Source organism: Hemitrygon akajei, chromosome 3, assembly GCF_048418815.1.
Source record: "Hemitrygon akajei chromosome 3, sHemAka1.3, whole genome shotgun sequence".
Classification (NCBI taxonomy): domain Eukaryota; kingdom Metazoa; phylum Chordata; class Chondrichthyes; order Myliobatiformes; family Dasyatidae; genus Hemitrygon; species Hemitrygon akajei.
The window spans coordinates 103114901-103129865 of record NC_133126.1 but is presented as its reverse complement, the minus strand read 5'-3'; the positions used below and the strand labels follow the sequence as shown (position 1 = coordinate 103129865).

Below are 14965 nucleotides of genomic sequence, written 5' to 3'. Positions count from 1 at the left end.
TTACATCTGAACTGGAGGAGGACAAATATTCTTGCAGGTAGGTTTGCTAGAGAGGCTCCAGTGGATTTAAACTAGATATGAGGGAGGAGGGGAACCAGAGTGTAGGAACAGATGTATGGGAGAAGGAAGAAAAAGAAGACAGTAAAGTTCTTTGTACTGTTAGAGATAAACAGAGAGGAAGAGGTGGTGAATTTCTTAAATGCATTTATTTTAATACAAGGAGCATTTTAAGAAAGGTGGATGAGCTTAGAGCATGGATTGATACCTGGAAATATGATGTTGTAGCTATTTGTAAAACATGGTTACAGGAGGGGTGTGATTGGCAACTAAATATTCCTGAATTTCATTGCTTCAGGTGTGATAGAATCGGAGGGACAAGGGGGGAGGTGTTGCGTTGCTTGTCAGCGAAAATATTACAGCGGTGCTCTGGTAGGATAGATCAGAAACTATTTGGGTGGAATTGAGGAATGGGAAAGGTGTAGTAACACTCATAGGAACACTCATAACCTAATGGGAAGTGTAGCAACACTCATGAGCAACACTCAATGAGTGTAGCAACACTCATAACCTAATGGGAAGTGAGAATTGGAGGAGCAAATTTGCAAGGAGATAACAGATATTTGTAGTAAGCACAGGGTTGTGATTGTGGGAGATTTTAATTTTTCACACATAGACTGGGAAGCCCATTCTGTAAAAGGGCTGGATGGTTTGGAGTTTGTAAAATGTGTGTAGGATAGTTTTTTGCAGCAATACATCGAGGTACCAACTAGAGAAGGGGCAGTGTTGGATCTCCTGTTAGGGGGTGAGATAGGTCAGGTGATGGAGGTATGTGTTGAGGAGCACTCGGGGTCCAGTAATCACAATGCCATTAGTTTCAATATAATTATGGAGAAGGATAGGACTGGACCCAGGGTTGAGATTTTTGATTGGAGAAAGGCTAACTTTGAGGAGATGAGAAAGGATTTAGAAGGAGTGGATTGGGACAATTTATTTTATGGGAGGATGTAATAGAGAAATGGCGGTCATTTAAAGGTGAAATTTTGAGGGTACAGAATCTTTATGTTCCTGTTAGGTTGAAAGGAAAGGTTAAAAGTTTGAGAGAGCCATGGTTTTCAAGGGATATTGGAAACTTGGTTAGGAAAAGGAAAGATATCTACAATAAATATAGGCAGCATGGAGTAAATGAGGTGCTCGAGGACTATAAAGAATGTAAGAAGAATCTTAAGAAAGAAATTAGAAAAGCTAAGATACAAGGTTGCTTTGGCAAGTAAGGTGAAAATAAATCTGAAGGGTTTCTACAGTTATATTAACAGCAAAAGGATAGTGAGGGATAAAATTGGTCCCTTAGAGAATCAGAGTGGACAGCTATGTGTGGAACCAAAAGAGATGGAGGAGATTTTGAACAATTTCTTTTCTTCGGTATTCACTAAGGAGAAGGATATTGAATTGTGTAAGGTAAGGGAAACAAGTAGGGAAGTTATGGAAACTATGACAACTAAAGAGGAGGAAGTACTGGCGCTTTTAAGGAATATAAAAGTGGATAAATCTCCAGGTCCTGACAGGATATTCCCTAGGACCTTGAGGGAGGTTAGTGTAGAAATAGCAGGGGCTCTGACAGAAATATTTCAAATGTCATTAGAAACGGGGATGGTGCCGGAGGATTGGCGTATTGCTCATGATGAAATAGGAGAGCAAACGCAATGGGCTGAATGGACAAATTCTGCTCCTATGTCTATGGTCACCTTGTCAAAAAACTCAGTCAAGTTGATAAGACAAGGTCTGCCATGCATAAGGCCATGCTTACTCTCCCTAATTCAGCCATGAGTTTGCAGATGCTCATGTATCCTATCCCTATGACTTTTCTGCAGCAATTTCCCTACAACTGACGTGAGACTCGTTGGTCAATAGTTCGCAGGAATAGTTCCCTTGCTCCCTTCTTAAATAGAGTTACAATATTAACCACTCCGTAGTCCTCTGGGTCCTTGCCTATGGCTAGAGAGGACACGAAGTTACTGGTCAAGGCCCCAGCAATCTTGTATCTTCCCTCCTATTTTGCATATGATACCTCATTTATTCCCCTGATGACATTCTAAACTTCTATAAGATAATCCCTCAGCCACATTCACTCCAGAAAAAGAGCTCTCTCTATATCTCAAACCCTCTAGTCTTGGTAACATCCTTGTGAATCTTTTCAGCACCCTCTCTAGCTCAATCATATTCTTCCTATAACATGGTGACCAGAATTGCACATAATATTCCAGGTGTGGTCTTAGCAATCTCCATACAGTAACATTACATCCTGATTCTTGTACTCACTGTCCCAAGCAGTGAAGGTCAATATGCCATGTGGATTCTGGCTTCTTTATCATCCTATGCATTGCTACTCTCAGGGAACTAAGTACTTGTACCTCAAGGTCCTTCTATTTTAGCACATTCCTCAGGGCTCTCCCATTCATTGTATTTGTTCTACCTGGTTTAATTTCCCAAAATGCATCACCTTGCACTTGCCTGAGTTAAATTTCATATGCCATTCCTTTGCCCAATTTCCCATTTTAACTTGATCATATTTTAACCTTAGACAACTTTCTTCACGGTCTACCATGCAGCCAGTCTTGGCGTCACCTGCAAACTTATTTTCTGCCTACATATTCAATCCAAATTGTTAATAAAGGTGATAAACATCACGGTGCCCAGCACAGATCCTAGCAGCACACCACTGGTCACAGGCTTGCAACCTTCCACTACCAACTTCTGATTCATTTCACCAACCCAATGTTGTATCCATTTGGCTAGCTCACCTCAGATTCTATGTGATCTTATTTTCTATGTAGGTCCTGGTCAAAGGCCTTTGTAAATCTGATGTAGGATAACATCTTCTGCTCAACCCTTGTCATCCTCCTATCACCTGATTTTAAAAAAAAATTCATGAGATGCAATTTTCCATAAAAATTCCCTAGCCAGTCAAAGAATCATAGTCATTCCTTGTCTTTCCAAATACAGGTTGATCCATTCTCTTAGAATGTCCTCCAATACTATCCCAACATTGTTAGCTCACTGGCCTGTGTGTTTGCAGCTCATCTTAAATAAAAACAAATTAGTCGCAATCTAGTCTCTCAGTTCTTCACCAATGAATAATAATACAAAAATCTCTGCCAAGGCCCCAGTAGTTCCTTTGTGTTCCTTTCAACAATATCCTAGAGTAGGTCAGGCCCTGGGGATTTGTCCACTATTATGCTCTCCAAAATCACAACACCTTTTCTTTTATAAAGTCAATACATTTCTGAACATCACTGTTCTCTGTATTCCCTGGCTTCCCTGAGCTTCTGCATGTTAAATATAAACAAGAAGAATTGATTGAAGATTAACATCTCCTGTAGTCTAAACATAGACAATCACACTGATCCTCATAGGAACCTACTCACTCCCATTACCCTTTTGCTATTATTATAGAAACGTTTAGGATTTTGGTGTAGATATCTTTTTTTTTTCTTTGTTGCCCTTCTGATACCTTTCTAAAGTAATTGCTGCACCTGCTATACACCTGTAGGCAGGTAGAGTGAAACTGTTCACCCAGTATAACATTCTGATGCTGTTATTTCTATTTAGAGTCCTAGTCATAAAGTGCACAGACGGGTACTTCAGTCCACTATGCCCTGCCAATTATGTCCATTTAGTGCCATTTAATTTCTAGGCATATATTTCAATTTTTCAATCGTCATCTGAGGTTGCTGGCTCGTAAATTTAGTGTTTTTCTACTGCTATTTGTCCTAATTTCCTACTGTTTCTCAACTACCTGGATTATTTGTCCTTCATTGCACCACAGCCCACTTCATCCACCTGCAAACCTACCCTTTAAGCAATACTTTCCAGATCTTCATCAGGACATTGATTCTGAATTTTTCATCCTCTTAATGAGGCACATAAATTCCAAGGTGTAGTCCTGAGAATAAGACACAATGGCCCAGCCGCCTTCAGTGCATATTGTAGGTTGAAGTCATGAACATGTGGCCTAGCTGAATGTAAGAAATATTTGAATTGAATTGACTTTATTACTTACATCCTTCATACACTTGAGTAAAAATCTTTACATTACGTCTCCATCTAAATGTGCAATGTGCAATTTATGGTAACTTATAATAAATAGTGTGTACAACAGGACAGTTAATATAACATAGAAATACAGTTGCGTCAGCATGAATTGAGCAGTCTGATGGCTTGGTGGAAGAAACTGTTCCGGAGCCTGTTGGTCCTGGGTGTTATGCTGCTGTACAGTTTCCTGGATGGTAGCAACTGGAACAGTTTGTGGTTGGTGTGACTCGGGTCCCCAATGATCCTTTGGGACCTTTTTGTACACCTGTCTTTGTAAATGTCCTGAATAGTGGGAAGATCACATCTACAGCTGCACTGGGCTGTCAACAACACTCTCTGCAGAGTCCTCCTGTGATTGAGGGAAGTACAGTTCCCATACCAGGCAGTGATGCAGCCAGTCAGGATGCTCTCAGTTGTGCCCCTGTAGAAAGTTCTTAGAATTTGGGGGCCCATACCAAACTTCCTCAACCATCTGAGGTGAAAGAGGTGCTGTTGTGCCTTTTTTACCACACAGCCGGTATGTACAGACCATGTGAGATCCTGGGTGATGTGGATGCTGAGGATCTTGAAGCTGTTTACCCTCTCAACCCCAGATCAATTGATGTCAATAGAATGCCTGTCTCCATTCCTCCTGTGACATTGAGAGAGCAGTAGAGAAGGAATCAACACCCTGATTTACTGCAAATCAGAAAGAAATATTGAGGCTCTGGTTCTCAGATGAAGGAGAAAGAAGAATGCTAGAGGGTTGAAAGTAAAGGAGAACCTGTGAAAACTGAAAGAAATGTCATTGATGCTCCACTTGTTCTTGCCATAATGCCAGTTTCTATCTCTATCCACACAGGGCTGAAGAAAGTGTGCAAAGGCCTGAGGAGGTGGACAGCATTGCCCACCCTGACTGATTATGCCACAGAGAAAGGGCCAAGGCCACCAGATTATGGACTCCTGCACAAACCACTGAAGAAATCATTTAATACTCATGAAGACCGACAAGTAATGCGCAACATGGTCACAGAGTGGATTAAAGCTTGGCGTATGTGTAAGTTTAGTGTACAGAAGGAATTTGGGAAATTATCTTGCTAGTTTTGCCTGTTTCATTCACCCATATTAATGTTTGTGAGGGCACTGATTATACATTCCACGGGCACTGGCTTCTGGGTTTCTTTCCCATTAATTGGATCCAGCTCACAAAATGTGTGATTGTATCACATAAGTTTATGAGAATGGTCACAGAAAGAACAATGTGTCTTGTTTCTGATATCCAACATGATTAAGGCACCAGATGACAGAAGAACCAAGGAGCGTGGTTGGTTATTACCACAATGTGATAGCTTCAAGGACTAACATGTTCCAGATTTTTTTCTAAACTACCGTAGATTCCGTACTACAGAGCGCACCTGATTAAATGCCGCAGGCTCTAATTTTAGAAAGAAAATCAATTTTGTACTTGCACAAGCTGCACCGGATTTTAGGCCGCAGGTGTCCCACGTTGTAATTTGAGATATTTACACAGAAAGATATTACACGTGAGGATTTTTTAACTTTTAATTAAATCCGTATGGTAACATAAACAAATACATATTGCAAATGCTTTTTTTCGAACCGTGCCTGTAACATGGCTACTTTTAAATATACATACGTATCGGTAACACACAAATTACGTTGCGTATACTTTTTTACTGAACAGTGCACGAACAACATTCCAATATCTCCTAACGACTGGTAAAAAATATATATATACTGCAGCCTACCAGGAAAAGTTATTGATCGCCTTTAACTTAAAAGCAGCGTTCTCGCGCGGTTCTAATGCCGCTCGCCCCCACCTTCCCATTTATCGCAAACCGGCATTTTCCCACAAGACGCGGCGAAACCGGATGTGACGTCATAGCATCCCGGGATGTAGTACAGAAAACAAATATAGTTAAAACACTTCTAACTTTAACTAGAAAATTCTAACAAATGAATTACTAAGCGAAAATATTATAAACTAAATAACTGCCATAAAGGCAGCACAATGCTTTTCTTCGAGTGTTTTCCATGTTGATGAGGGTGAGTACAAATGACTGATTTACAATAATTTAATTGTGAAAGTCTGCTTGATTTATCGTACAATTTCATTGGATCTCTGTGAACTACTCATCAATTTTATTGGTCTACTGTTACGAGGCAAAATGTTTTTGGCGGCATGAAAAAAAACCATGCATTAGCCGCACCGTAGTAAAAGCCGCAGTGTTCAAAGCTGTTCAAAGCGTGGGAAAAAAGTAGCGGCTAAGTATGGTAAGTGAAATCTGATGTTCCCTTACAAGCTTTTGCAAATTTATACACTGGAGCCTCCTTACCAGGCTGTGATACACCTGTGAGAATGCTCATCTATAGAGATTTGCAAGGGTATTTACTGACGTATCCAATTTCTTCAGACTCCTGACAAAAGTAGGGCTGCTGGAATGTCTTCTGTGTGATTGCGTCAATGTGTTTTGTCTGGGATAGATTGTCTGAGATGTTGATGGCAAACGACTTGAATCTGCTTCCCCTTTTCACCACTGACCCCTCCATGAGGACCGATACGGGTGCTCTGACAACCATCGCTTCTTGAAATCCACAATGTTTTAAAAATGAAACATTGGGAGTGAAGAATTTGTGTCCTATTAAGATTAAAGGTAAAGCTAATGGTTATGAAAGGATATTGAGACTCTGGTGAAAAGGAGATGGTGCATGACAAGATAGTTACTTTGGATCAAATGAGGTGCTTGAGTATAAGAAATGCCAGAGAAACATAGAAAAACATAGAAACATAGAAAACCTACAGCACAATACAGGCACTTGGGCCCACAAAGTTGTGCCGAACATGTCCCTACATTAGAAATTACTAGCGTTACCCATAGCCCTCTGTTTTTCTAAGCTCCATTTACCTATCCAAAAGTCTCTTAAAAGACCCTATTGTATCCGCCTCCACCACCGTTGCTGGCAGCCCATTCCATGTACTCACCACACTCTGTGTTAAAAACTTACCCCTGACATCTTCTCTGTAACTACTTCCAAGCACCTTAAACCTGTGCCCTCTTGTTGCAGCCATTTCAGCCCTGGGAAAAAGCCTCTGACTATCCACATGATCAATGCCTCTCATCATCTTATACACCTCTATCAGGTCACCTCTCATCCTCCATCGCTCCAAGGAGAAAAGGCCGAGTTCACTCAACCTGTTTTCATAAGGCATATTCCCCAATCCAAGCAACATCCTTGTAAATCTCCTCTGCACCCTTTCTATGCTTTCCACATCCTTCCTGTAGTGAGGCGACCAGAACTGAACACAGTACTCCAAGTGGGGTCTGACCAGGGTCCTATATAGCTGCAACATTACCTCTCAGCTCCTAAATACAATTCCACGATTTCTGCAGGCCAAAACACTGTATGCTTTCTTAGCCACAGAGTCAACCTGTGCAGCTGCTTTGAGCGTCCTATGGACTTGGATCCCAAGATCCCTCTGTTCCTCCACACTGCCAAGAGTCTTATCATTAACACTATATTCTGCCATCATATTTGACCTACCAAAATTAACCACTTCACACTTATCTGTGTTGAACTCCATTTGCCACTTCTCATCCCAGTTTTGCGTCCTATCAATGTCCCGCTGTAACCTCTGACAGCCCTCCACACTATCCACAACACCCCTGACCTTAGTGTCATCAGCAAACTTACTAACCCATCCCTCCACTTCCTCATCCAGATCATTTATAAAAATCACGAAGAGTAAGGGTCCCAGAACAGATCCCTGAGGCACACCACTATTCACCGACCTCCATGGAGAATATGACCCATCTACAACCACTCTATGGACAAGCCAGTTCTAGATCCTCAAAGCAATGTCCCCTTGGATCCCATGCCTCCTTACTCTCTCAATAAGCCTTTCATGGGGTACCTTATCAAATGCCTTGCTGAAATCCATATACACTACATCTACTGCTCTTCCTTCATCAATGTGTTTAGTCACATGCTCCACCAACCACTGAAGTAAGACTCACTGGTCTATAATTTCCTGGGCTATCTCTACTACCTTTCTTGAATAAGGGAACAACATCCGCAGCCCTCCAATCCACCGGAACCTCTCCCGTCCTCATTGATGATGCAAAGATCATCGCCAAAGACTCAGCAATCTCCTCCCTCACCTCCCACAGTAGCCTGGGGTACATCTCATCCAGTCCCGGTAACTGATCCAACTTGATGCTTTCCAAAAGCTCCAGCAAATTCTCTTAATATTCTACATGCTCAAGCTTTTCAGTCCGCTATAAGTCGTCACTACAATCACCAAGATCCTTTTCCATAGTGAATACGGAAGTAAAGTATTCATTAAGTACCTCTGCTATTTCCTCCGGTTCCATACACACTTTCCCACTGTCACACTTGATAGGTCCTATTCTTTCACGTCTTATCCTCCTGCTCTTCACATACTTGTAGAATGCCTTGGGGTTTTCCTTAATTCTGCCTGCCAAGGCCTTCTTATGGCCCGTTCTGCCTCTCCTAATTTCCTTCTAAGCTCCTTCCTATTAGCCTTATAATCTTTTAGATCTCTAACATTACCTAGTTCTCTGAACCTTTTGTAAGCTTTTCTTTTCTTCTTGACTAGATTTACTACAGCCTTTGTTCACCACAGTTCCTGTACCCTACCATAACTTCTCTGTCTCATTGGAACTCCAGACAAATATCCCCTAAACATTTGCCACATTTCTTCTGTACCTTTCCCTGAGAACATCTTTTCCGAAGTTAAGCTTCCAAGTTCCTGCCTGATAGCCTCATAATTCCCCTTACTCCAATTAAACGGTTTTCTAACTTGTCTGTTCCTATCTCTCTCCAATGCTATTGTAAAGGAGATAGAATTATGATCACCATCTCCAAAATGCTCTCCCACTGAGAGATCTGACACCTGACCAGGTTCATTTCCCAATACCAAATCAAGTACAGTCTCTCCTCTTGTAGGCTTATCCACATATTGTGTCAAGAAACCTTCCTGAACACACCTAACAAACTCCACCCCATCTAAACCCCTTGCTCTAGGGAAATGCCAATCGATATTTGGGAAATTAAAATCTCCCACCACGACAACTCTGTTATTATTGCACCTTTCCAGGATCTGTATCTGAACACGAGAGTTTCTCAAAAATTTCTACAGATATACAGTGGAGAGTATTTTAAGGGGTTACATCATTGTCTGGTATAGACAAGCCACTACACAGGATTAGAAAAAGCTGCAAAAAGTTGCCATCTCCAAAATAGACACTAGCCTCTCCAGCATCAAGGACGTCTTCAAAAGGTGATGCCTTAAATGAGTGACATCCATCATTTAGGACCCTCATCACCCAGGACATGCCTTCTTTTCATTGCTACCATCAAGGAGGAGGTAAAGGAGTCTGAAGAAACACACTCAATGCTTTAGAAACATCATCTTCCCCACTGCCATCAGATTTCAGAATGGACAATGAGCCCATGTACACTGCCTCATTATGTTTTTTTTATTTTTCTGTGAGTGTGTGGGTATACAAGGCTGATTCTGTGAGTACTCTGGTGGACATTGTGAAAGAGAATACCAAGGATTTCTATAGGTTATCTGAAGAGTAGGGAACAAAATTGGTCTTCTTGAAGATCAGCAAGGTCATCTGTGCATGGAGCTAAAAATAATGAGGGAGATCTTTAATTTCTTTGCATCAATATTACTCCAGAGATAGACATAGAGACTATAGAATTGAGCAAAAGTATAGTGAAGTCATAGACCATATCCAGAGTATTAAAGCAGAGGTGCTGGCTGTTTTGAGGCAAATTAGGGTGAGTATATCCCCAATGCTTGACAAGATATCCCCCTAGATATTGCGTCAGGCTAATGCATAAATTGCAGGAGCCCTGGCAGAAATATTTAAAATGTCCTTGGTCACAATTGAGGTGCCAGAGGACTGGAGGATAACTAATGTTGTTCTGTTGTTCAAGAAAGGCTTTAAGAATAAGCAGGAATAATGTAACATGTAACAGTATGCATAGCACAGACCCTTCAGCACACAGTATTATACTGACTCTTTAACATACTCCATGATCAATCTAAACTTTCCCTCCAACATTGCCCATAATCCTTAATTTCTCTTTCATCCATGTGCTTATCTAAAAGTCTCTTAAATACCTCTGATGTATCATTCTCTTTCACTGTTTCCAGTAGTGTGTTCCAGGCGCTCGCGCACACGCGTGTGTGTGTGTGGAAAAAAAAATCCTACTTTTGACTTCTCCCCTAAAACTCCACTTATCTTAAAAGAATATCCTCTGGTATCACTGCAGCCCTAGAAAGAAGGGTTGTCCACTTTATCTATGCCTCTTACAATCCTTTATACCTCTATCAAGTTGCCTGTCATCCTCCTTCGCTCCAAAGAGAAAATCCTTAGCTTCCTCAACCTTGCCTCTAATCCAGGCAATATCCTGGTAAATCTCATTAAAGCTTCCATATCCTTCCTACAATGAGGCAGTCAGAACTGAATACCATACTCCATGTGTGGTCTAATCAGAATTTTATAGAGCTACAGCATTACTTTGCAGCTCTTGAACTCAAGCCCTGAATAATGAACACCAACGTACACTGCTTTAAACACTTATCAATTTGCATAGCAACCTTGAGGGATCTATGGATGTGAACCCCAAGATCTCCCTGCTCCTCCACACTGCTAAGAATCCTACCATTAACCTTGTACTCTGCCTTCAAGTTCGATCTTCAAAAGTAAATCGCTTCACATTTTTCCAGATTGGACTGCATTTGTTACTTCTCAGTCTAGCTTTGCATCCAGTGTCTCCCGCCACCCCATTGACAACCTTGTATACTATTCACAACACACCAATTTCCATGTCAACTGCAAACTCTCTAACCTACCCTTCCACTTCCTCATCTGAGTCATTTATAAAAATTACTAAGAGCAGGGATCCTAGAAGAGATCCCTGCAGACACTACTCATCAAAGACATCCAGGCAAAATACACTTTGCATTCACATGGGTGGTCATTTCCATAGACTGCATGCCTGATGACATTCTGGATGAGCATACAATGAGGAAACCTTGCAAATGCCTTACTAATTCCATAAACACCACATCCACTGCTCTCATGAATTTGCTTTGTCACTTCCTCAAAAAAGCCAATCAGACTTGTGAGGCATGACCTGCCCTTCACAAAGCCATGCTAAGTATCCTTAATCAGACTATTCTCTTCCAAAGGCTTGTAAATCCTGCCCCCAAGAATCTGCTCCTTACATTTGCCCACTTTTGACATAAATTCTTAATTTTCTTGAACAAAGAAACAATATTTGCCATCAAATTGTAGTATTTGTTATACTACCATTAAGATTGCTTACCAAGCTATCCCACGCCAACACTTAGGAAAGTCTGATCACCTGGCTGTACTTCTACTCCCTGAGTATAGGTAGAGACAGAAGACTTCAGCACCAGTAGAGAGGATCAAAAAGGTATGGACAAGGGAGGTGGAGGTGTGCTTACACAAGAGGTCTAAAGCAGATGTGATCTCATTGGCTCTTAATATGGCCTTGGATCACTTGGACAATACTAACAATTACATCAGGCTGTCATTTATTGACTACAGCTTAGTGTTTAACACAATCAATCCTACAGTTCCAAGTTAAAATGTTCCAAAACCTCGGCCTCTGTACCTCCCTCTGCAACTGGATTCTCAAATTCCTCACTGGAAGACCGCAGTCGTGCAGATTGGAAATAACATCTCCACCTCACTGATAATCAGCACTGGTGCATCTCAAGGATGTGTGCTTAGCCCACTGCTCTACTCTACACCCATAACTGTGTGGTTAGGGACAGCTCAAATGGCATCTATAAATTTGTTGATGACACAACCATAGTTGGTAGAATTTCAGATGTTGGCAGGAAGGCGTACAGGAGCAAGATAATTCAGTCAGTTGAGTGGTATTCCGGCAACAACCTTGCAGTCAAAGTAACTAAGACCAAAGAATTGATTGTGGACCTCAGAAAGGCCACACACACCAGTTCTCATCAAGGGATCAGAAGTTGAAAGGATGAGCGATTTCAAGTTCCTGGGTGCCAACATCTCTGAGGATCACATATTGATGCAGTGCCAAAGAAGGCATGACAGCAGCTTTATTGGGGTGTCAAAGTAGCGTAGTACTTCGCACAAAATTTTACAGTAGTGGTCGCCAACCCATCGATCACGATCGACTTGTCGATCTTTGAGACTTTCCCAATAGATCCCGAAAAGAAAAAGGAAAATACACAAATACTGTTGAGAGATTGTTTCTGGGTTGTGGGGTTTTAGTTCCGTTCTTTCTGCCCAGTGCACATGCGTGTAGCTCCCCTGCCATGCACTACAATGTACTTTAGTGTCTCCAACCACCAGGCCGCGAGGAAACAATATGAGTCAGGTGCACCTTTCTTCATTCCCTGTCACGCCCACTGTTGAACTTGAATACACATGAGGTCATTACCAATGTGTGTCAGGGATCACACATTACACATCACACATTGGCTGCTTTGTGCGGCTGGCGAGAAGTGCCATTGCTACAGGCCTGGAGTGCAGACAGATGGGCGCTGCCTCTAAATCTGTTTAGCACACCAAATGTTCGTGGGGAACCCGGTGCTAAAATATTCACAGACAACCTAATTCAGGCTTAGGGTTTCATAAGCAGCAGAGCAGCTACCTCACTGTGATCTACTGAAACAAACTTTTGTCGGCCAATAGATCCTATGAGGGGGCGGATGTGGGCCTTGTCACACTCCTCACTCAGTTGGTCGGTCGTTCTCTCCGGACTGCGACCACCGCTTCCCAGCATGGGAGCAGCCGCACCTTGCCAAGGCGGCCGGCGGGAGGCTGGAGCTCGGGCCCGAAGGCTGTCTAATGAGGCAATAAAGCCCTCAAAACTGCTTTGGTTCCTTGAGTCCAAGTACCCTGCACCCGTTGAGTTTTTTTCCAGCAGAAAAAATGTGAGCAAGCGGGACAGCAGCTGAGAGCCATGTAAACTAAATTGCGGAATAAACTGGACATAAGGAACCTACTTCGAGTATTGCTGTATTCCGGTCGCGTTTAACACCAGTCTGTAAGAATATTGTCAAAATTAAACCAGTCCGCGGTGCAAATAAAAGGGTGGTGACCCCTGGTGTTTATACATTATTTCTACTTCCGGGTTGCGGGCTTTTACTTCCAGTCTTTTCTGCCCCGGTGTGCATGCATGTAACTAATCGATTTGGAGTCGATCTTGCCTTTTACTAAGGCCAAGGTAGGGGATCTTGAGCTTAAAAAGGTTGGTGACCACTATTTTACAGTATCAAGACTGAGGTTCATTTCCCACTGCTGCCTGTAAAGAGTTTGTACAGTCTCCCCGTGACCATGTGAATTTCCTCTGGGTGATTTGGTTTCCTCCCACAGTCCAAAGATGTTGCGGTTGGTAGGTTAATTGGCCATTGTAAATTGTCCCATGATTAGGCTAGGGTTAAATTGAAGGATAGCTGGCTGCTGTGGCCTGGAGGGCTGGAAGGGCCTGTTCTGTGCTGAATCTCAATAAATAAATAAAATTCATTAAGAGTTTTATATTAAGTGTGATTCTGATGCTAAACAACCTCCACATTTCTGCTTTGCATTTCTCTGAAAATATGTTCCCATTAAATTCTTGCCTAATACCATCATAATTAGCCCAAATCCCATATATCCATGGCTATACCAACAGTCTGGGATTTGTAGTTACTATGTCCTAAGTTCACATAGAATAAGCTAATGGACTGGAGCATGTTGAAGTTGAGATCTGTCACCTAATCAGGTTCATTGCTTAGTATTAGATGCAGAATGGCCTCTCTTCTGGTCAGCCTGTCCACAAACTGTGTAAGGAATCTCCCCTGGGCATGCCTAACAAATTCTGTGCTATCTATAACTTTTGCAGTAAGGAGTTGCCAATCAATATTAATGAAGTTGAAGTCACCCATCACAACAACCTTTCTATTTTTTTACCTTTCCAAAATCTGCCTGCTTTATCTGCTCTTCAATGTCCTTGTTGCTTTGAGGTGGTCCACAGAATAGAGTTCCTTTCCTATGATGGTAAACCTGACATCAGCCATGGATAAATGATTGGAAGCTAATCAATGGGAGACGGCATATAAGTATTTGGATAAACAGGGCCTGGTTAAGGATAGTCAGCATGGCTTTGTGCATGTTAGGTCATGTCTAACTAATCAAGTAGGTTACCAAGAAGGTTAATGCAATGGCAGTGGATGCTGTCTACATGGATGGAATTCAGCATGGAAGACTGTTTCAGAAAGCTAAGTCAATTAATATTCAAGATGTAGCAGTCAAATGAATTCAGCATTGCTTAGCAAGAGAAGCCAGAGAGTGGTTGTCTCTCTAACTGGAGGCATGTTGCAGGGATTGGTGCTGGGTATATTGTTGTTTATCATCAATATTAATAATATTGAGGTTGGGGGCACCACAGTAGCATAGCGGTTAACACGACACTATTACAGCTCGGGGCGTCAAGAGTTCAGAGTTCAATTCCAACAGTATCTGGAAGCAATTTGGAAGGCACAGGCTATGTACATCCCCAAGAGGAAGAAGTATCCTGAAGGCAAGATGCACAACTGTGGCTGACAAGAGAAGTCAAAGCCAACATAAAAGCCAAAGAGAGGGCATATTATAGAGCAAAAATTGGTGGGAAGTTAGAGGATAGGGAAGCTTTTAAAAACCAACAGAAGTCAACTAAAAAATTAAGAAGGGAAAGATGGAATACAAAAGTAAGCTAGCCAATAATATTAAAAGAGGATGCCAAAAATTTCTTTGGATATATTGTTACGAACCTCGTAACTGGGTCACTTACCAGCAAAGATAGAGAGGTC

The 14965-nt window shown here is 41.9% G+C and overlaps 1 protein-coding gene across 1 annotated transcript in view; it reads left to right on the top strand.

Moving 5' to 3' along the window:
* heatr4 (HEAT repeat containing 4) overlaps nt 1-14965 on the top strand; it is a 116224-nt gene that overhangs the window by 32521 nt on the left and 68738 nt on the right. The window contains exon 4 of the mRNA XM_073040530.1: nt 4931-5125. Within this exon, the coding sequence (XP_072896631.1) occupies nt 4931-5125 (195 nt within the window). The remainder of the gene's footprint in view (nt 1-4930; nt 5126-14965) is intronic.